Source organism: Pongo pygmaeus, chromosome 1 (assembly GCF_028885625.2).
Source record: "Pongo pygmaeus isolate AG05252 chromosome 1, NHGRI_mPonPyg2-v2.0_pri, whole genome shotgun sequence".
Lineage (NCBI taxonomy): Eukaryota > Metazoa > Chordata > Mammalia > Primates > Hominidae > Pongo > Pongo pygmaeus.
The window spans coordinates 48,932,630-48,955,948 of NC_072373.2; the positions used below are offsets into that span (position 1 = coordinate 48,932,630).

Genomic DNA, 23,319 nt, shown 5'->3' on the forward strand with positions numbered 1-23,319 from the left:
AATTAATTATCCTGATTATAAATGTTTTAAACAAGTTGGCCTTTATATCATTTAGTTTCTCTTTTTTTTTTTTTTTTTTCTGAGACAGAGTCTTGCTCTATTGCCCGGGCTGGAGTGCAGTGGCATAATCTGGGCTCACTGCAACTTCCACCTCCCGGGTTCAAGCAATTCTCCTGCCTCAGCCTCCTGAGTAACTGGGATTACAAGCGTGCACCACCACACCCAGCTAATTTTTGTATTTTTAGTTAGAGATGGGATTTTCACCATGTTGGCCAGGCTGGTCTCAAACTCCTGACCTAGTGATCTGCCTGCCTTGGCCTCTCAAAGTGCTGGGATTACAGGCGTGAGCCACTGCGCCCGGCTATCATTTAATTTCTCTAAAGTCCATTCTACAGCTATGGGAAAGAGCTGGTATCAGAATCCCCAGAATCCCCAGTGAGACTTTACCCTTTCAGAGGTCATTCTGGATTAAGAGAGATTTCAACAACTAACATACTAGCATATTTATAAATAAAATAATTTTAGTTGTTTTAGGAATTTGCTAATTTTCTTTTGAGTTGAAAATGTATCAGTATTTCATTGTTCAAAAGGAACATACCTTATTAGAAATTTTTGATTTTAAAAAATTTTTATGTTATTTTTATATGTTTTATACTTATATGATTATTACTATAATAAAAATACTTAACTGTGGAAAGACTTAATCAGTGGATGGAATTTTTAGGGAAATTATTCTACCCCAGAAAACTGTTAGTATAAATGGATGTGTATGTTTCAGGATAAGCTTTTTTTTGTTTGTTTTTCTTTCAGACATGATATATCAGATAAAAGTAGTTCTGACACTTCTATTCGGGTTCGTAACCTGAAACTAGGAGTCTCAACATTCTGGAGTCTGGAAAAGTTTGAATCTAAACTTGCAGCAATGAAAGAACTTTATGAGGTTTGGAATATTATTAAAATCTCTACAAATTTTTTAAAATAAAAAAGTATAAAAGTTCAAGTACCTGCTTTTGGTGAAAAAAATATATATAAAAGTGACATATTCTCCGTATAGAAAATTTGGAAAATAAAAGGCAATCTATCAATTACCTAAACCAACCAGTATTAACAATTATATATATTTATTTTTACATTTAAATGGAGTTTTATTGGATTGTTTTAATACAGTTATAGGTATAATAGAGAAATTTGAGTGGAATCTATTGTCATAATTGTATATTTTTAAAATTTTTACATTTAAGCTTAAGGAAAGAGGAAATTTGATAGACATAAATCATATTACATCATTTGAGATGATCTTTCTATGCCTAATGTACCTTTTTGCATATTTACATTTCTCCGATGCTGTGCTTTGAGTGCTTCCAACTGCCTGCGGCCTGTTATAGTCACAACTAAAAAATCTCTGTACATAGTAGTTTTTAATATCTTATTTTGTCATCTTTTATTTTCCAAAATGAAACTAAAAATATGAACTTTTTATTACACTTTGATGCTCACCGACAAATTGCTTGCTAGAAATATTGCCATTTACTGATGTTACCAGTTTGCATTTTATACATATATATATATATATATATATATATATATATATATATATATATATATATATTTTGAAACGGAGTTTCGCTCTTGTCGCCCAGGCTGGAGTGCAATGGTGCAATCTCAGCTCACTGCAACCTCTGCCTCCCGAGTTCAAGCGATTCTCTTGCCTCAGCCTCCTGAATAGCTGGGATTACAGGTGCCTGCCACCAGCCCCAGCTAATTTTTGTATTTTTTTAAAAGAGACAAGGTTTCACCATGTTGGCCAGGCTGGTCTCGAACTCCTGACCTCGGATGATCCACATGCCTTGGCCTCCCAAAGTGCTGGGATTACAGGTGTGAGCCACCATGCCTGGGCTTATTATTATTCTTTTTTAATAGAGACAGAGTCTTGCTGTGTTGCCCAGGCTGGTCTTGAACTCCTGGCCTCAAGCAGTCCTCTCACCTTAGCCTCCCAAAGTGTTGGGATTACAGGCGTGAGCCATTGTGTGCAACCTATACTGTAATAACTAGTAAATCTAGGGATTTCACTGTTGTTTCTTTATGGGTAAAGTATGCGTTCATTCCCTTTGAATTTTTTTTTTTTTGAGATGGAGTCTCACTCTGTTGCCCAGGCTGGAGTGCAGGGGCACAATCTTGGCTCACTGCAACTCCACCTCCTGAGTTCACGCCATTCTCCTGCCTCAGCCGCCTGAGTAGCTGGGACTACAGGTGCCCGCCACCACGCCTGGCTAATTTTTGGTGTTTTTCGTAGAGATGGGGTTTCACCATGTTAGCCAGGATGGTCTCGATCTCCAGACCTTGTGATCCACCGGCCTCGGCCTCCCAAAGTGCTGGGATTACAGGCGTGAGCCACCGCGCCTGGCTGAATTTTTTGTTAAATGAAATGTAGGAAATTAATATAGCTATAAAAGTTATTTACATATTTTGATAAGCCTTTATATTTATCATACATCTTTTTTCCTGATTATATCATCTTTTTGTTGGTTTCATTTTGTTATACAGGCATTTTTAATTTGGTAAATTTGAATCCATCTATTATTCCAGAGATCTTACTTAAACATTGTACAACCCCTGCATTTTCTTTTAATTAAAAAAAAAAAGTTCACATCTTTGAATCACATAGAATTTATTATGGTGTTTTGTGAGAGGTATGAATTTAAAGTTTAAAGTTCATATTATCTAATTATCCATAAATTATCCCTAAAATAGTTGCAACATGTATTGTTGCATTGCTACTATTTGTAAAATATACTACCTTTAAATAATGTGACTCCATATGGAACTATATACTACTTAGATCATTATAGTAATGAAGGTATCATATGGAAAAACTTAGAGGATGCTGCCAAATTGTAGCCTAACACTTGAATTGTTTAATGGAAAAATGAAAATAAAAACAAAATAAAACAAAGGAAAGCAATGAAAGGAATCATGAGATAAAAGCAATAATGAATTAGAAATTAATAAATATAAGCTCTTGTTCTTTGAAAAGATAAATGTGATCTTAGAAATGAGAAGTGGCATTTAAGTAAACATAGAACATTTAAAAATTATGTTACCTATAAAACTTTATGCTAATAAATTTGACAATTTCCTTCAAATAAAAGACTTTAGAAAAAGATAAATTATGAAAGTTGACTTCATAGGTGAATAACCATGCAATAATTTGAAACGTTCATCAACAAACTGGCCTCAAAAAAAAAACAACAACAAAGTATAGGAAAAGAAGGTGCTAATCTCAGACACTCTTATGGGTAAGCTCTTTTAAACTGGCAAAGAACAGATAAATCTTATTCTGTTTAAACTATTCTAGAACATAGCAATAAATAGAAAGTGTCACAGTTTATCTTATGCTAGAATAACTGATTAAAAACAAACAAACGAAAACCACAATAACTGAAAAGATGACTCAGAAGAGAATTACCAACCAATCTTTTTTTTTCTTCTTTTTTTTTTTTGAGAGTCTCACTCCGTCACCAGGCTGGAGTGCAGTGGTGCGATTTCGGCCCACTGCAACCTCCGTCTCCCGGGTTCAAGCGATTCTCCTGCATCAGCGGTCTCAATCTCCTGACCTTGTGATCCACTTGCCTCAGCCTCCCAAAGTGCTGGGATTACAGGCGTGAGCCACTGTGCCTGGCCTACCAACCAATCTTAATATCAACACAGCTATAAAAATCCTAAAGGAAATGTTAGCAGGGCCGGGCACGGTGGCTCACACTTTTAATCTCAACACTTTGGGAGGCCAAGGCTGGAGGATCACTTGAGCCCAGGAGTTCAAGAACAGCCTGGGTAACATAGTTTTTGTTTGTTTGCTTATTTGTTTGTTTGTTTTGAGACAGAGTCTTGCTCTGTTGCCCAGGCTGGAGTGCAGTGGCACAATCTCCGCTCACTGCAACCTCCACCTCCCAGGTTCAAACGATTCTTGTTCCTTGGCTTTCTGAATATCTGGGATTACAGGCACATGCCACCATGCCCAGCTAATTTTTTTTTTTTTTGTATTTTTAGTAGAGTCAGGATTTTACCATGTTGGCCACGCTGATCTCAAACTCCTGACCTCAGGTGATCCGCCTGCCTCAGCCTCCCAAAATCCTGAGATTACAGACATGAGCCACCATACCCAGCCGACCCTGTCCCTTTTACCAAAAATCTGAAAATTAGACAGATGTGGCGTTGCGTGCCTGGAGTCCCAGCTGCTTGGAGGGCTGCAGTGAGAGGATTACTTGAGTCCAGAAGGTCAAGGTTGCCCTGTAATCCCAGCACTTTGGGAGGCTGAGATGAGAGGATCACTTGAGCCCAGGAGTTCGATACCAGCCATCTCTCTACAAAGGAAAAAAAGAGAATTCTTACACCATGAAGAAGTAGGGTTTATGTCATAAACGTGAAGTATATTCATAATAGAAAATCCAAAAAGGCTGAAAGCAATCATACCAAAGCATTGACAATGTTTATGTGAAAATGATGGGTTTATGAGTGGTTTTAACTTTTTTCTTTGTGTTTATATGTATTAATAATTTCCAAATTTTCTACAATTAATATGAATTGCTTGTGTTTTTAGAACGACAAAAGTAGTATGGAGGTCATTTGATTATTCTTGCCTTGATATATACTTTAAAACCTAGTGGTTGAATTACCCTAGGTTTAACTTACCTCCTACTTTTAACCATTCATTGCAGTTTTTAACTTATTTTTCTGTAAAATTATACTGTCTCTGAATCAAGTTCTATGTAGCATTTTGCTAGAACTGTAATTGTTATTACATTAAATTTGTAAAATATAGACTATAATCCTGATCAATATATTCAACCAGGAAGTGACTACATCTTAACTTTGTCAGATTATTCTTTTATGTTTCTCCTGCGGATTTTATTGTTTATGTTTTTACTATTCTTATAAATCTCAAGTTTATTATTCCTGAATTATTTAATGATTTCTATTGTTTTTATTAAAAGTAGATGTCTTTTAATATCATTCCTATCATTGTGTGATTGACTTTTAATTTGATCAGGAATGATTTTTTAGACTTATCAGATAATATATAATCTGCTAATTTTGTGGTTTAAATGTAACAAAGGATTTAATCTTTTTTTTCTTAGTTGCTAAACATTTTTTCACCCCAAATTTATTGAAACTATATATTATATTTTTCTTAGAGTAATGGTAGTAACAGGGGTGAAGATGTCTTTTGTGATCCTGAAGATGAATGGGAACCCGACATTATGGATGCACCAGTTTCTTCACTTTCTAGAAGGAGGTAAAGACATTTTTGTTACTGGTTTTCTTGCTTTTTGTGTGTGCATGCATGTGTGTGTGTGTGTGTGTGTGTGTGTGTAAATTGTATATTATATATATTATTTCCTTATTTTAAAAGAACCATTGTCATGATAGATGTCTGGACAGGAAACCCAGAACTATAAGAGGAATAATATGTTATTGGTCAAATTACAGCACTTAGGGCATTAAATTGTTTATTAGTTAGTTAGAAGAGAAACCAGTTTTTCAGTGTTTCATCACATAAATCTTAAGAGCAACTTAGAGTAGCATAAATTAAATTTTCCGTAAAAATGAACAGTATTTATTACTTTTAAATTATTTTCTCTGGCCGGGTGTGGTGGCTCACGCCTGTAATCCCAGCACTTTGAGAGGCCGAGGTGGGTGGATCACGAGGTCAGGAGATCGAGACCATCCTGGCTAACACGGTGAAACCCCGTCTCTACCAAAAATACAAAAAATTAGCCCGGTGTGGTAGCAGGCACCTGTACTCCCAGCTACTCGGGAGGCTTAGGCAGGAGAATGGCATGAACCTGGGAGGCGGAACTTGCAGTGAGCCGAGATCGCTCCACTGCACTCCAGCCGCTGCACTCCAGCCTGAGCGACAGAGCGAGACTCCGTCTCAAAAAAAAAAAAAAAAAATTACCCTTTCTCAAGAACTTGACATATTGATGATATTTTCTTGTAAGTTACAGAATTTTAAATACAGTAAAGCTAGTATGAACTCCACAAAAGAATAAATCATAGTGATAGACAACTTCTATATATGACAAATGTTGCTTGTTAACTCAAAACATAAAAGACCTCCATAGTGAATAATATATGCTTTTCAAGGAAAAACTAGTTCTGCTTAGACCTCAGATGCTTAGATTATAGAGAGGCAAAATGGTATTATGGAAAGGCCTTGGAGCCAATTTAGCCTCCTAGTTTGGTCTGGTTTTTAAGCAAGTATTTCTTTGATGACTACTGTCTGCTGTGTCCTCAGGAAGCAAAGATGAATACAAAATACCCTCTGTCCTGAAAGACCAGGAATTGAGGAAAGTAGAGGCAGGAGCAGTTGATAAAAACCTGAACTGAGGCTAGACAGAAGGATTTTAAATGCAGTGAAGAGGAAAGTCGAGTTTTATACATACTCAGGATGCAGAATCAACAGGATGCAGAGACTGGTTGTGGGGCTGAAGGTGTGAAGGGTGCAAGGATGACTCCTGGTTTTAAATTGGGTGACTGACTAGGGGAAAGTCTTGTTGCCTGAGATGGAGCGTTTAAGAGGAGTTGAATTTTGAACATGAAGAATTTGAGATTCTCAGGGAACATCCAGGTGTATATTTGGGTTTAGAACTTTGGTGGATGGAGCTGGGGATTTTCAGGATGTAAGGGTCAATAGTATTTATCTGTCAGAAGAAGCATCATTGTTATTAAGAGCATTTATTAAATGCTTACTAAGCCTTATCTCACCTAGTACACACCACAAACCTATGAAGTAGACATTGTCATTACCCTCATTTTACAGATGAAGAAACTGAGAATTTAGAGAGGTTAAGTGACTTGTCCAAAGTCACAGAGCTGATAGGAGGAAGAGCCATTACTCAAATCCAAGTTTGGGTGACTCCAAAGCTCCTGATTTTCTTAACTGCTATGCCATATCGTCTCTCCATTGTATACGAAATAGTAGCATCCTTCTGTTTAAGCTAATTGTTTTTTGTTTTCTTAAACTTCATTGCCTTCAGCTGCAGATCAAAATCCATTTGGGTTTCTAAATCATTTTAGGCCTATAGCCTTGTTTTTGACTTGGCTTATTTTAAACTCTTTTATGATTTTCCTCAAAGAGATGAAACTATTTTATAACAACTTTCCCCCATTATTTCTGCTTTATTGGTCACATGGTAACCTCTAAGCTATGGTAAGAAATTGCTAATACATAACAAACATTATCCTGAATGAAATACAAAGCATATGTTTTACACAGAAATGAGCTCCTTGAGTGTAGGGAACATGTCTGTATCCCCCTACAATATAGCATAGCAAAGAGGTCACAAGGTCTAATATCAGGGTCCTGGGTGCTACTCCATGCTCAGTGTAGTCATGTACAAGTGACATTACATCCCTAGGCTTCAATTTTCTCATCTATAAAATGAAGACAGTAATATATACCTACTTTACAGGGATTTACTATTAAGATTAAGTGAGGTCCTATGTATAGAGCAGCTGCTGCTCCTGCTACTTCTACTATGACCACCATGATTGACAACATCGGGCTGATGATGGTTATGTTGCAGAGTTGTTATGAGGATTAGAGATAGTGCATATAAAGCTCCTATTACGGTGGGTGGGCATTCAATAAATGGCAGCTCTGATTATTATTGGATGCTTAATATATATTGAATAAGATTAAATCTTAGAATACAGAGAAGCTATGATTTCTGTCCAGTACCAGTAACAGATGGTAATATCTTCAAGTGATTTGTCTTGAGGACTTGACAGAGTTGGCCTTTGGCACTGAAGTGAGCTAAATATGGTCCTTAGGTGAAATTGGGTAGATAGAGCTTGAGATATTTAACCCAAAAATTTAAATCAGACCAATAAATTCATCAGAGAATGATTTATGAATATCTTTGGATTTTAGGATTACTAGTTTTGTATTATTTTTATTATAAACAGATTTAAACTTTGTATATTTAGAATTGTAAATCACAATATGACCATTAATAATGAGCATTAAACTTTTAGCCTACTGGGGCTGGGTGCGGTGGCTCATGCCTGTAATCCCAGCACTGTGGGAGGCCGAGGTGGGCGGATCACGAGATCAGGAGATTGAGACCATCCTGGCTAACATGGTGAAACCCCGTCTCTACTAAAAATACAAAAATTAGCTGGGCGTGGTGTTGGGTACCTGTAGTCCCAGCTACTCGGGAGGCTGAGGCAGGAGAATGGCGTGAACCCAGGAGGCAGAGCTTGCAGTGAGCCAAGATCGCGCCACTGCACTCCAGCCTGGGCGATAGAGTGAGCCTCCATCTCTGAAAAAAAAAAAAAGACTTTTAGCCTCCTGGATGTTGGCAATTTACATCTTATTTTTTGTTGACTTTTAAGTTAATAATTAGGGAATCAGCAGAAATTTAAGATGTTACCAAAAATCAAAACATCTCAATGTTTTTTAAGATTTTGAAATTGGATGTTTTCATTTCACAGAGATTTTTGGGTACTTCTAAATTTAAAAGTATCATATTTTTAAAAAATTGCTCTTAGTCTGAGACCTTGTATATGAAGTTTTAGCCTTGTAAGAATGTTTATGACAGAATTCCAAACTCTGAGAATGCCTGCAGGTAATGGAAACACTGACAGATTCTTAATTATAGAACTTCTACTAGGCAATGATATGCCACAGTCGTTCTGCAATAAAATAGACTGGTTTGGCTGCCTATAAATTTTGATATATACTGTTGACAGTTAAAAATAAATTTCCCTCTGAGGTTAAGTAAAAACTCTTTGAAAGGAATATGACAAGCATTTTACTTGGGTTTAAACATTGTTTAACTATGATACTGTTGCAAGAATAACTATTTTCCTAGTTTAGACTTGCTGTAATAATATACTCTTTTTTCACCCCTAAGCAGAAAAACTGTAATATTTGAGAATTGATATTTCCTTTCCCTTTTATCAGTCCTATTTCTGTGTTTTTCTTGTAAGAGTTCATGGGGGAAATTTTATATTTGAAACATTTAGGCTACTAGTGATAGAATGCTTTGGCTTAATAATCTTTTCGACAAATAGTATTTTTCTTTGAGTAGCCAACTGTAATAGAGAGTTCTGTTAGGAAAAATACTTCAAAGGATCCACTAAATTTAGATCTAGATCACTGCTCTGTTAGTTTCATTGACATAGGAATTGGAGTTTGGGTTTAGAAAATTTATAGATGAACGGCAATATGGAGGTAGACTGCTTTCTCAAGTAGCAGAAAGGGTAGCCTCCATTTTCAAGAAGCAAACAGAAAGAAAGAAAATAACAGCTTAGGCAGCCAAGCAAACTCAAAGCAGAAATTGGGGCTTTTTTTTTTTTTTTTTTTTTGAGATGGTGTCTTGCTCTGTCGCCCAGGCTGGAGTGCAGTGGCATGATCTTCGCTCACTGTAAGCTCCTCCTCCCGGGTTTACACCATTCTTCTGCCTCAGTCTCCCGAGTAGCTGGGACTACAGGCACCTGCCACCACGCCCGGCTAGAAATTGGGGCATTTTTATAGGTTGAGGAAAAAGAGGTCAGCAAAAAGAGCAATTGGAGATAGAAACATTTCTTCCATTCGTACCACTGCTGCACTTCACAGGTATTATGCTTTGTACACAGTGTAGCAGATACCTGCTTAAATGTTTATTTACCTAAATCACTTCCCTGTTTAAAATCTTTCCTTGAAACATTGAGTACACATGGACACAAAGAAGTGAATAATAGACACTGGGGCCTATTTGAGGAAGGTGAGGATTGAAAAACTCTTTAATACCATCAGGAATTATGCCTGTTACCTGTGTGACAAAATTATCTGTAGACCAAACCCCCACAGCATGAAATTTACCCAGTAACAAACCTGCACATGTACCCCTTGAACCTAAAATCAAAGTTGAAAGAAAATAAATAAATCCCAACTCGGCCACTTAAAAAAATAAGATAAAATCCTTCCCTGGATAATTTGCTCAGGATAAAATCCAAGCTTTATTGACATACAAAGACCACCTCAAGCTGGCCCCTGTGCACCTCCCAGCTTAATCTCTTGCTGCTCTCTCTCTTACATCATAGGCCACAGTCCTTCTGAACCTTGTTTGGTTCTTTGCATGTACACTACTTTCATTTATCAGGTCTTCTGTTGCTTGTGTCTGAGACACTATTCCCTGCTTCCCAAGCCTGCCCTCTATTTGGCTAAGTTTTACTTATCCTTGAGGGTTACTGCTCAAGGAGGCCCCCCTGACTTCTTGGGCCAGGTCAAGTTCTTTTATAGAATCTACCACAACACTGTATGCTTTCATCACATTCATCACTTTATTGTAATTATTTGCCTAATTTATCTCTTTTGTTCTAGATTTTAAGCCTAGTGAGCCCAGAAACCATGTTTGCCACATTTTACCACAATATCCAGAGCCTGCAAATAGTAGTGCTTAATAAATACTTATTCTATTTAATTAACTATCTGCCTAGAACACTGCCTGTAAATAGTAAAATTCTTGCTAAATTAACCAAATGAATTTTTCCTTTGATGAAAATTTTTAATGAAAAACACACACATGAATGTCCATTTTCTTTAGAGAAGTTATAAATATTCTTAATAATATTATTCCATGTGGTATAGAACTGCTAATCTTATGGTTTGTCTTTTTTCAGGAGTAGGAGTTTGATGAAGAACAGAAGAATTTCTGGTTGTTTACATGACATACAAGTCCATCCAATTAAGAATTTGCATTCTTCGCATTCATCAGGTATTTTTTTCTTCACATTTCCTGTATGGCGAGAAAAGCATTGAGTCTTGGTTCTACCATTATATTTTTTCTTATCCGTGTGCAAATCATTTCATTTCCTGGAAGCTTCTGATTCCTCTGTAAAATGAGGAGGTTGGATCAATGACCCCTTCCACTTCAAAAATTCTGTGCTCTGTGATTTATTTCAAAGCCTTTTAGTAGAGTAACTAATTCAAATGTGGAAGGTGTGTATGTTCCAAAATGTATGAGAATATTACTTCCTTACAAGTGAAAAAAAGCAAAGTGCAGCGGATTATGTATTTTATTCTATCATTTGTGTGAGGAGGAGAAAAAAGAAGATGTGGACATAGATGCTTGTAAATGAATAAGATCTCTCTGGAGAACTACACCAAAACCCCAAAAGTGCTGGTTGTACATGGGAGCTTGGGGATGGAGACAGGACAGGAAGGAAGGCACCCTTTTCACTGCATACCCTTTGGTTTCTTCTGAATTTTACATAATGATCTATGTATCATCTATCCCAAAATAATTTCAATATTTTTTAAAAAGTTAAGGAATTATTCCTCTGAATAATTATTTTTTACCAATATTTATTATAATGTTATTTTAAAATGTAGGAGGAGAGGATACACTGTAAATTTTATATGTGTGACTACCTGTAATAATTACAATTTAAAAATTACTGCCTGCTGGGCTGGGCACGGTGGCTCACGTCTGTAATCCTAGCACTTTGGGAGGCCGAGATGGGCAAATCACCTGAGGTGGGGAGTTCAAGACCAGCCTGAACAACATGGTGAAACCCTGTCTCTACTAAAAATACAAAATTAGCTGGGCGTGGTGGTGCATGCCTGTCATCCCAGCTACTCGAGAGGCTGAGGCAGGAGAATTGCTTGAACCTGGGAGGCAGAGGTTGTGGTGAGCTGAGATGGCACCATTGCACTCCAGCCTGGGCAACAAGAGTGAAACTCCATCTCAAAAAAAAAAAAAAAATTACTACCTGCTAACAATAGACTACTATGCAGCAATAAAAAAGAAGGAATGACTGATTCACACAATAACCTGGATGAATTCCAGAAACATAATGTTGAGTGAAAGAAGCCAGATCCAAAAGAGTATATACTACATGATTACTTTTATATGAAGTTTAAGGATAGATAAACTAAACTATGGTGACAAAAGCCAAAGTAGGTTAGAATTGAATAGTGGTTACCTCTGTTGGGAGTTAGTAACCGGGAAGAGGAAACCTGTTGGGATGGGATGGTGGAAATGTTGTATACATTGAGCTAAGTGGGTTTTACAGACGTACACATATATAAATCAGCTGTACACTTAAGATATATGCACTTTACAGTACACATGTTATACTTAGTAAACAAAAATTTTAAAATAATTATGTAACAATCTATTTGATAAAGATTCTAATGGAATATGAGTAGTCATAAAAGGTATTATATCTCATCTTGACTTTAAATTGTAGAAATTAGGGTTTCTTTTAGGAAGATAATTATGATCCTACTACTTATTTAATCTAAGGTAGATTAAAATATGCTGTGGGTTTTTTATTTACCAGCAAAATAAAAAGATATGTATCTGTGGTAGCAACTTATTTATTTGGTATTATCTGAGTAAGATATTTTACAAAAATAATTTTAAGGGAAGTCAGATAGAAAAGGTCTTTGCTTATTTGCGGTTTTCAAAGACAGTAATGGAAACCCACCTGTGAACTTAGTAGGACCCCCGTCTGGGCAGCTGTGAGTGGTGGAAGGGGGACCAGGCCTGGGGGTGAGGGGCTGTACCCCAGTGTCTAGCACTTTCTAGCTTTGGGAAGTTGAGCAAGTATCTTAACTTCTAAAATTCAGGGCCATATATTTTACTGTATTTTTGCAGGTCTTTCTAAAATGTTTTTGTTGGATTTTAGAATGCATTAATACAATTATCTTCTTAAATAGAGAATATATAGTTAACTCTTCTCGATGACTCTACTATAGTCATTATCATCATAATGATATTGAGTCATCGTTACCTTACTGTAGCTTTGGGTTTTGTAGCTTTTCTTTTTCTCTTTACAAACCAAACTCTTACCTTTGTTCTAGTTTTTTAATATTCCCCACCCTATGCCTTTATTCTACCTCCTTTTAGTTTGCTGCTTTTAAGCACCTATGAAGTAGACCAGAAAACTTAATCTTGTCTATTAAATAAGAATAATTATACTCAATATATTAGGACTCCAGGATAAAGTTATTTCCAGAGGCTCTGAATGAGTCAAGCTTCTCATTTATTTCTGATTTAGACAGTGCTTAGAAAATCCATCCCTCAGAGATGTGCTGTATTAACCGTAGATAATCAGTTGGTTTTAGCCTATCTTTTTTTTTTTTTTTTTTTGAGACGGAGTCTTGCTGTGTCTCCCAGGCTGGAGTGCAGTGGCACGATCTCGGCTCACTGCAAGTTGCGCCTCCCGGGTTCACGCCATTCTCCTGCCTCAACCTCCCGAGTAGCTGGGACTACAGGCGCCTGCCACCATGCCCGGCTAATTTTTTTTTTTATATTTTTAGTAGAGGCGGGGTTTCACTGTGTTAACCAGGATGGTCTCGATCTCCTGACCTCGTGATCCACCAGCCTCAGCCTCCCAAAGTGGTGGGATTACAGGCATGAGCCACCGCGCCCAGCCGGTTTTAGCCTATCTTGATTGTAGTATACCTCAAGGAGAAACTATTGTAAAGTAGAAGTACTGAGACATTACGTTTTTTGTTTTTTTTTTTTTGAGACAGAGTTTCGCTCTTTTTGCCCAGGCTGGAGTGCAATGGCTCGATCTTGGCCTACTGCAACCTCCTTCTCCCATGTTCAAGTGATTCTCCTGCCTCAGCCTCCCCATTAGCTGGAATTACAGGTGCCCAGCACCATGCCTGGCTGATTTTTCATTTTTAGTAGAGACGGGGTTTCACCGTGTTGGCCAGGCTGGTCTTGAACTCCTGGCCTCAGGTGATCTGCCCACCTTGGCCTCCCAAAGTGCTGGGATTACAGACATGAGCCACTGCGCCTGACTGAGACACTACTTTTAATGTAGTTTATCATTGCCTACTTTTCCAGTTTATGAATCCAATTATATTTCTAATTTTATGTAACTGTCATTGTTTTCATGAATTACAGTTCTTTAGGGAAAATTAATCCCACCAGACATAGTGGTACATGCTTGTCGTCCCACCTACTGTGGAGGCTGAGGCCAAGGGATTGCTTGAGCCCAGGAGTTTGAGGCTTAGTGTGCTATGATCACGCTTGTGAGTAACCACTGCATTCCAGCCTGGGCAACAGAGCAGGACCCTGTCTGTCTCTCTTTTTTTTTTTGGAGACAGAGTCTTGCTTTGTTGCCCAGGCTGGAGTGCAGTGGTGCCATATCGGCTCACTTTAACCTCTGCCTCCTGGCTTCAAGCAATTCTCCTGCCTCAGCCTCCCGGGTAGCTGGAACTACAGGCATGTGCCACCATGCCCAGCTAATTTTTTTGTATTTTTAGTAGAGATGGGGTTTCACCACCAGGATGGTCCCGATCTCCTGACCTCATGATCTGCCCGCCTCGGCCTCCCAAAGTGCTGGGATTACAGGCGTGAGCCACCGTGCCTGGCCCAACCCTGTCTCTCAAAAAAAAAAAAAAAAAGAAAAAGAAAATTAATTCCTACCAGAAAGTAAAGGAAGAGATTAAACCAATGGTTATATGGGATATTTGGATTCTCTATTGTCTCATAGTACAGTCAGGGAGCTACTAAATCTATGGATTGATGCTGTTGAGAGGTTAATTGATCCATGAATGGAATTGTGTTTTCACTTTAGCATATAGAAATGAGGCTGAATTGAAATAAGTATAGCCTACTTTGAATTTATTGATCAGTGATCCTATAATATGCTTACATTAAAACATTTGTTTGAAAGTATTATGCCTGAACATTTTTGGAAGAGCAATAGTATACGAGTAATATTTGCAAGCAGCAGAGGGGTAGTTTCTGCAGAATTAACATTATGGAGCACCCTGGAAATCAACATACGCAAGTATAGCATGGAAGATATACTTCCAAGTACAGCATAGCATACGATGTTATATATACTAATAGTTTTGTTTTTCTAATTCCACAGTGAACACAAAAATGCTTTGTTGTTGTAATACATTTCAGTAATGCAGAAGTACATAAAGTAAGGATCCCTTTTTTTTTTTAAAAAAGTATTATTCCTGAAAACAAGCTTAAAATGGCTATTTTCTGTTGATGTAGGTTTAATGGACAAATCAAGTACTATTTACTCAAATTCAGCAGAGTCATTTCTTCCTGGAATTTGCAAAGAATTGATTGGTTCTTCATTAGATTTTCTTGGACAGAGTTATGATGAAGAAAGAACTATAGCAGACAGCCTAATTAATAGTTTTCTTAAAATTTATAATGGGCTATTTGCCATTTCCAAGGCTCATGAAGAACAAGATGAAGAAAGTCAAGATAACTGTAAGCAATCTCACTGCTTTTGTTAACTCACATCAATGATTATTTTCTGCACATTGCACTTTGTTTTGAATGATTATTTGGCACATCTGGCATGCATCTTTTCACTGTGTTAAATGTTTTAATGATGATCATATATGAGTTCTTTTATTTGGATAATATTTCATTCAGTAATTTTTCTTCTTTCAAAGTGTTTTCTTCTGATCGAGCAATCCAGTCACTTACTATTCAGACTGCATGTGCTTTTGAGCAGCTAGTACTGCTAATGAAACACTGGCTGAGTGATTTACTGCCTTGTACCGACATAGCAAGACTTGAGGATGAATTGAGACAAGAAGTTAAAAAACTGGGAGGCTACTTACAGTTATTTTTGCAGGTAAATTGATTTGCTTATTATCATTTGAAGGATTCATTTAATAATTATTTATTGGCTTTCTACTGTCTATATCTTCCCCAAAATTAGCTCTGTATGATTTTCAAAAGTACATTCTATTTTGAAATCCTGAGACTGTAGTTGTCTGTAATTGATTTATTGAACAAAGACTTACATGGCTCTCTATGTACGAGTAGTTCTAAGTGATTTACAGATATTAACTCATTTAATCCTTATAACAACCCCAGCAGTGGGCACTGTTGTTATCACCATCTTGTAGATGAGGAAATGGAGGCACAGAGAAAATAAATATACCATCCAATGTTACCTAACTAGTAAATGACTGAGTTGGATTTGGACCCAGGTAGTCTTGGGCCCAGTTCATGCTCTGCCATTGTACCATGCTGGCCCTCAATAAGGGATACTGGGAAGAGAGACAGAGTCTTTCTCTGGGTATGGGATTGGGTTTCAACTCAGACTGAATTGGCCACAATCCTGCTGACATAGAGACAAGGAAATAATTTTGTTTTCCTGCTTATCTTGTGTCAGATAAGATTAGGTTTGGCTGTAAGAAGAAGATGAAAGCTTATTCTCTCTCACATAAAATCTAGATGTAGACACAGTGGCTGTGATCCACAGAGTCCTCAGGATCCAGGTTCCTCCCAGTGGTCCCCTCCGCCATGCCCAAAGTGTAGCCCCTGATTTCATGACCCACCATGGAGGAGCCTCATCTGAGCTCAGTGCAGCAGGGTGGAAGGAGTGGTGAGAAGGACAGGGCGAAGTTTGCCTTTTTTTTTTTTGAGCTGGAGTCTCACTCTTGTCACCCAGGTTGGAGTGCAGTGGCGCGGTCTTGGCTCACTGCAACCTCTGCTCCTGGATTCAAGCGATTCTCCTGCCTCAGCCTCTCGAGTAGCTAGGATTACAGGCACCCACCACCATGCTTGGCTAATTTTTGTAATTTTAGTAGAGATGGGGTTTCACCATGTTGGCCAGGCTAGTCTCGGAACTCCTGACCTCAGGTGATCCGCCCCTCTCAGCTTCCCAAAGTGCTGGGATTACAGGCATGAGCCACCGCGCCCAGCTGAAGTTTGCCTTCTTTTAAGGGAGGTTTCTGGAAATCACCATATGCCACATCAATTTATATATCTGGCTAGAATTTTATCATTTGACTACATCTAGCTGCAAGTATCATGAGGAAATGTATTTTTTAAAAAAATTCTGGACACCTATGTGCCAAGCCAAAAATCAAGGGATCTGTGGAAGAAGTGGAAAATTGATATTGGAGAATACTTAGTCATCTACCATATTAACAAATTCCTTTATAAAAATTCCTTGATATGCAAAAGGAGCAGATAAGAAATTTAATGGCCGAGTACAGTGGCTCATGCCTGTAATCCTAGGACTTTGGGAGGCTGAGGCAGGAGGATCAGTTAAGCCTGGGACTTTGAGACCAGCCTGGGCAACGTAGTGAATAATAACAAATATCCAACTTGTTAGATACTTTGTCTCTAAAAAAATAAATGGTGACATGTACCTGTGGTCCCAGCTACTTGGGAGGCTGAGGTGGGAGGATTGCTTGAGCCCAGGAGTTCGAAGCTACAGTGAGCCATGATTGCACCACTGCACTCCAGCCTGGATGACAGAGTGAGACCATGTCTCAATAATAATAACAAAAAATAAACAATTTTAAAAAAGAAAATACTAAGAGGGTTAGATTTCACTTTTAAAAAAGGATAATTAGACTGTGCAATAAAATATTCTAGAACAATTGAACAAATTTAATGTTATGGTGCCCACCAAAAGACTTTCCACATTCTATTATTGCTGTAGAATTTTTGTTGTGTCAAATACTTCCTGAATGGGCTATTTACTAGCTGGGATTTGGAAATCTTTAACTGATCTAACTAGTAAACTTGAAATCAGATGATTGTTTTTAATGTCCGTTGTTCTCCCTCGGTAGTATTTTCTAGGTCTCCCCAAGACTTGGTTAGGCACCTGTCTTATTTGCTTCTCTAATAACCCTAAACTTCACCCGTTATGACTTTTAATATAACATACTATTTATAAGCCTGTACATCTCAATGGACAGTTAGCTCTAAGAAGGTAGAGGACAATGGGTGTCTTTTTTCACAAGGCCCCATTATGTGATAGATGTTCGGTTGGATACTTGTTATTGAATTAATTATAAATTCATATGGGATGAAGGATGACTTTGGATATAGGTAATGAGGAAATAGGATGACTAAGACAAGGGGTGGGGGGTGGTGGACTGCAAACAGGTGTGGATGAAGTAGTAGATGAAGGAGAATTTCTGACAGCATAGAACCATGAAAATGAAAGGTAGGATTGGCCAGAGAGCAAAGCTAGAGAGTCAGAAGCGAAGGGTCTGACTTAAGTTTGAGCCTAGAAAAGGAAGCTTGTTGAAGGATGGTCAGTGCTTAGTTGGCTCTCAGATTTTAGAGGCAGTACTAGAATAGTGGGAGAACACACACAAAACAAAAACTCACTACTGGCACTTGAAAAACTGATGTTTGAACCCATGCTAAATTAGTTGTGCGTCCTTGGGCAAACTGCTTAAGTTTTTGAGTCTCCTGTTTCTCACAGGAAAATAAAGCTAGAAATGCCTACCAGGCAGGATCGCTGTGAGGATCAGATGAATTAATGTTATAAGAATGTCTCTCTTAGAGTAGCTGGTGTGTAGTTTCTTTCCTTCTTTTCATTTTCTGAAAAGAATACTTTGAACTGAACTTGTGGGTTTCAACTCATAGCCCTGTGGGAAATCTTATACAAGGAATCAAGGATGGAGAGACCAGGTGACTTGGAGGGGAAGTTAGATTAAGCTCAGGAGAGACTCGTGTTAAGCTAGCAAACCTGAATTTAGTGACTACACTTTCTACTAAGTATGGTTTGAGAATCCTTTTCTTGTAGCAATACAATTAGCATATTCCCCAAAGCAGGCCAGGAGAAATATTTTGAAGAGGCACTTCAGCGGGCAGGTAACAGAAAGAAGAAAAGCTCAAGAGAAGCTTCCTCATTCCTTTTTTATATGTGTACTCTGAGTGCATGTGGGAAGTCTTTTGTTTGAAGGTGTTTGGGTTTTTTTCACCCCTTTTGCTTCCCCTTCCTCTCCCTCTCGCTTTCTTTTCCCCTGAGAAAATCATATCTTTATTAACTGTCAGATGGTTATCAGAACAGGAAAAGTTCAGATGCAAAAGAGCCACCCTTCTTTTTCTTTCTTTTGGCTTTTACTTATTAATTCTGTCTTATATGTAGTTAATTTTATACTTACATTATGTCTCCTATTAATGTGTAAGGTCTTTGAGGGTAGAGACTATATCTTACTCATGTTATCACCTTTAGCAGCCACAGATGTTTTCTGGTTCTGACTGAGGCATTTATGAAGTGAGATCACTATATCAATAAATGCAAAATTTATTTTCTCCGGATGATTTCTCTTTTCTTTTTTTTTTTCTTTTCTTTTCTTTTGAAAATCAGCGAGACAGAGTCTCGCTCTGTCACCCAGGCTGGAGTGCAGTGGCGTGATCTCGGCTCACTACAATCTCCGCCTCCCAGGTTCAAGTGATTCTCCTGCCTCAGCCTCCTGAGTAGCTGGGACTACAGGCGCCTGCCAGCACGCCTGGCTAATTTTTGTATTTTTAGTAGAGATGGGGTTTCACCATATTGGCCAGGCTAGCCTCGAAGTCCTGACCTTGTGATCTGCCTGCCTCAGCCTCCCAAAGTGCTGGGATTACAGGCGTGAGCCACCATGCCTGGCACATTTTTCTTTTCTTTTCTTTCTTTTTTTTTTTTTTTTTTTAAGATGGAGTCTTACTCTGTCGCCCCGGCTGGAGTACAATAGCACGATCTCAGCTCACTGCAACCTCTGCCTCCTGGGTTCAAGCAATTCTTGTGCCTCAGCCTACTGAGTAGCTAGGATACAGGCATGTGCTACTATGCCTGACCAATTTTTGTATTTTTAGTAGAGACAGGGTTTTACCATGTTGGCCAGGCTGGTCTTGAACTCCTGACCTCAGGCAATCCACCTGCCTCAGCCTCCCAAACTGCTGGAATTACAGGTGTGAGCCACTGTGCCCAGCCCTTATCTTTTCTTTACCACCTGTTATAATCTCATATATCTGATATACTTGTCCATTTTTATCTTACAGGGATGCTGTTCAGATATTTCATCAATGATAAAAGAGGCTCAAAAGAATGGAATCCAAATTGTACAACAAGCTGTAAAGTATGTGGGGCAGTTAGCAGTTCTGAAAGGGAGCAAGCTACATTTTCTAGAAAATGGTAACAATAAAGCTGCCAGTGTCCAGGTAATTTAGCAATGTTAGTTTAGACAGACTTCATCTGAGGGAACATTAGACTTTTGATAATAGTACAGTACTAAACATGGCAAGTTATCTTTAAGTTTTCAAAACAGCTTGTACTTTTAGTAGTTTTGCAATAAGATTTAAAACTGTTTGGGCGGGATGTGGTGGCTCATGCCTGTAATCCCACCACTTTGGGAGGCCGAGGCAGGTGGATCACTTGAGGTCAGGAGTTCGAGATCAGCCTGGCCAATAGGCGAAACCCCCGTCTCTACTGAAAATACAAAAATTAGCCAGTCATGGTGGCCCACGCCTGTAATCCCAGCTACTCAGGAGGCTGAGGCAGGAGAATCACTTGAACCCAGGAGGCAGAGGTTGCAGTGAGCTGAGATTGCGCCAGTGCACTCCAGTCTGGGTGACAGAGTAAGACTCCATCTCAAAAAAAGCCCAACAAAACCAACCAAACAAAAAAACTGTTTTAAATATATTGGATTATTTTGCAAACCATATTTTACCTTTCGGATCCTTAATTTGATGCTAGTCATCTACGGTGGAGGGTTTTCTCAGCCAATCAACATATGAAAAACCCTGTAATACCAGATAATTTGTATTTGGTTGCTTTCACTATTTATGCTATTGAAAACATTGTATTATATTAGAATGTTGCTGTGTTCTGGCTGGGGGCGGTGGCTCATGCCTGTAATCCCAACACTTTGGGAGGCCAAGGCTGGTGGATCACCTGAGGTCAGCAGTTCAAGACCAGCTTGGCCAACATGGCGAAACCCCGTCTCTACTAAAAATACAAAAATTAGCTGGGTGTAGTGGCAGGTGCCTGTAATCCCAGCTACTCAGGAGGCTGAGATAGGAGAATAGCTTGAACCAGGAAGGTGGAGGTTACAGTAAGCCAAGATCGTGCCATTTCACTCCATCCTGGGCGACAAGAGTGAAACTCCGTTTCAAAAAAAAAAAATGTTACTGTGTTCTAGCAATATAGAGCCCTGCTTAAAGATGATAAACATTCTTTGCAATATGTTATATATGGGATACTAAATTACAGATTTGCTAATTTTATTTCTTTATAGACTACAGACTGTTCTTATTCTAGCTTTAGTTGAACTTAATAAACTTGGAATATATTATAGTCCTAAAGTAAGCAGAAAACATAACTTAATTACTTGATAATTTAAAATATATAAAACCTAAATTTAAATAAATTAAAATATATAAAACCTAAATTTTCTAGTTAATGCTTAAATTCTTTTTCTAGGAGGAATTCATGGATGCTGTCTGTGATGGTGTAGGCTTAGGAATGAAGATTTTATTAGATTCTGGACTGGAAAAAGCAAAAGAACTTCAGCATGAACTCTTAAGGCAGTGTACAAAAAATGAGGTAAGATGAATAAAAGAATATTCCGTACAGTACTAAATAATATATAAAGTTGATTTTTTCAATCAACAAATTAGATTTCTATAAATTCATATGTTTTAATTTGTTTTGAGTTATTTTTCACTAAGAGGCTGACATCATGATCTTATGCTGATATTTTCCCAAGTTATTCTTAAGTCGCTGCAGCCTCTGTTGTTAATATTTTGCTTGGTCCTGTTGCAGCTATTTTCAAGAATTCAGTCTGTAAACTCCTAAGCAGAGAGTGGAGTGTGGTAGTGACACCTAGTGTTCGCTTTCTGGTTGTCATTTTCTTCCTTAGCTTTGTTTAGTCCTCTCCTCTTCTAAGAATGGAAACTATTAGTAACATTTATTGATTCAGTATCTTGAACTAAATATTTTTCTGGGGCATTCACATAAGATATTTCATATCAAGATACAGAACCAATAAGCATTTCAGTGATTTCCTAAAATATGTGTCCTCCCATCCTCCAGCTAACATTACTTAGTACCTTAGGAAAGATCTGGGTTTTAATATTAGAAGACATGTATTTGAAACCTGGTTCTATCACTTTCCACTTATCATTTAGCAAGTCACTTAATGCTCTGACCCTGTCATGTAAGCATACCTACACCACAGGCTGTAAACTATTTATTGATTAATTTCCTCTGACAGTTACTAGACTAGGTGCTTTACGTGTAACAGTGTAAATCTTAGCCATTTCTATAATGGGTTTCTACTTTGTCAGTAAGAAAAAGCCCTATGAATATCATATTTCATATTCATATCACTTTTCAAGGTAGGAATTTATATTCTTCATTTCATTGAATTGGAGTACTTTGCCTAATTACCCAACTATTAAGCCCTGAGCCAGGATTTTATATTCTGCCTGACTCCAAAACTCAACATGCTACATAAATAAGTTTTTAAAACTATTGTTCATGCATAAATTTTCTTTATTGACAATTACTGTTAGTGAAGTGGGGATTAGGAAGATACAAATTCAAATTCTTATGAGACTGAATTTTAGAGACTTGTCTGTTTTAGAGTCTTGTAACAACATATTAAAACCATCCCTCGCCAGGGATGGTGGCTAATGCCTGTAATCCCAGCACTTTGGAAGGCCAAGGCAGGAAGATAGCTTGAGCCCAGAATGCGAAACCAGCCTGGGAATCATAGCGAGACCTTGTCTCTACAAAAAATACAGAAATTAGCCAGACATGGTGGCATGCACCTGTAGTACCAGCTACTCTGGAGGCTGAGGCAGGAGTATCACTTGAGCCCAGGAGTTTGAGGCCGCAGTGAGCTGTGATTGCACCACTGCATATCAGCCTGGGCGACAGACCAAGACTTTGTCTCAAACAAACAAACAAAAACCATCCCTGTCCATTCCATTGCTCTTGCTGGAGTCAGGTGGCTGGGGCAGTGCTACCTTACCTGGGGACGTTTAGGTTCCTGAGATCTTAGCTACTAGGATGTCTCCTCATTTATGTACATATTGATTGATCTAGAAAAGTAGATCATGTGGAAGACTATTGGCTTCTGTCCCTCTGGGTGGTTGTTTCTGGGAAGGCATGGAGTAAGTTAGTTTTTTTGTTGTTGTTTAGAAAAACTTTGCTATTAATGTACTTCTAGCTCATCTTAGAATCTGAGGTGAAACTATGTGTAAGCCACAGAAGTTCTCCATCCCTTTGCTCATACTACAGGGTTATATAGATTTCTCTCTGCCCAGAAAAACTCTATCTCAGAATAGGGGAAAGACATAGAACATTAAGCTGCTCTCCTACTTCCTATGTAGCCTTGAACAACTTACCTGAGCCTCAGTCGTTCCATTTTTAAATGAGGATGATCATACTTATTTCATAAAATTGTTCTGAGGATCATATGAGATGAAGAAACAACGTATATGAAAATGCTAAAAATGTAGTGCCTGGCAAATCTTAAGTCATTCATCTTACTTGCACGTGTTCTCTTTTTCTCAATATATGTCTGCCTCTCTC

The 23,319-nt window shown here is 38.1% G+C and overlaps 1 protein-coding gene across 9 annotated transcripts in view; it reads left to right on the forward strand.

Moving 5' to 3' along the window:
• Positions 1-23,319, forward strand: part of KIF14 (kinesin family member 14) — a 68,491-nt gene that overhangs the window by 39,383 nt on the left and 5,789 nt on the right. For all 9 annotated transcript variants that reach the window (XM_054449750.2, XM_063647429.1, XM_054449739.2 and 6 more), the window contains 7 exons: positions 811-940; positions 5,193-5,293; positions 10,669-10,763; positions 15,021-15,245; positions 15,434-15,618; positions 19,782-19,940; positions 21,202-21,324. In XM_054449750.2, the coding sequence (XP_054305725.1) occupies positions 811-940; positions 5,193-5,293; positions 10,669-10,763; positions 15,021-15,245; positions 15,434-15,618; positions 19,782-19,940; positions 21,202-21,324 (1,018 nt within the window). The remainder of the gene's footprint in view (positions 1-810; positions 941-5,192; positions 5,294-10,668; positions 10,764-15,020; positions 15,246-15,433; positions 15,619-19,781; positions 19,941-21,201; positions 21,325-23,319) is intronic.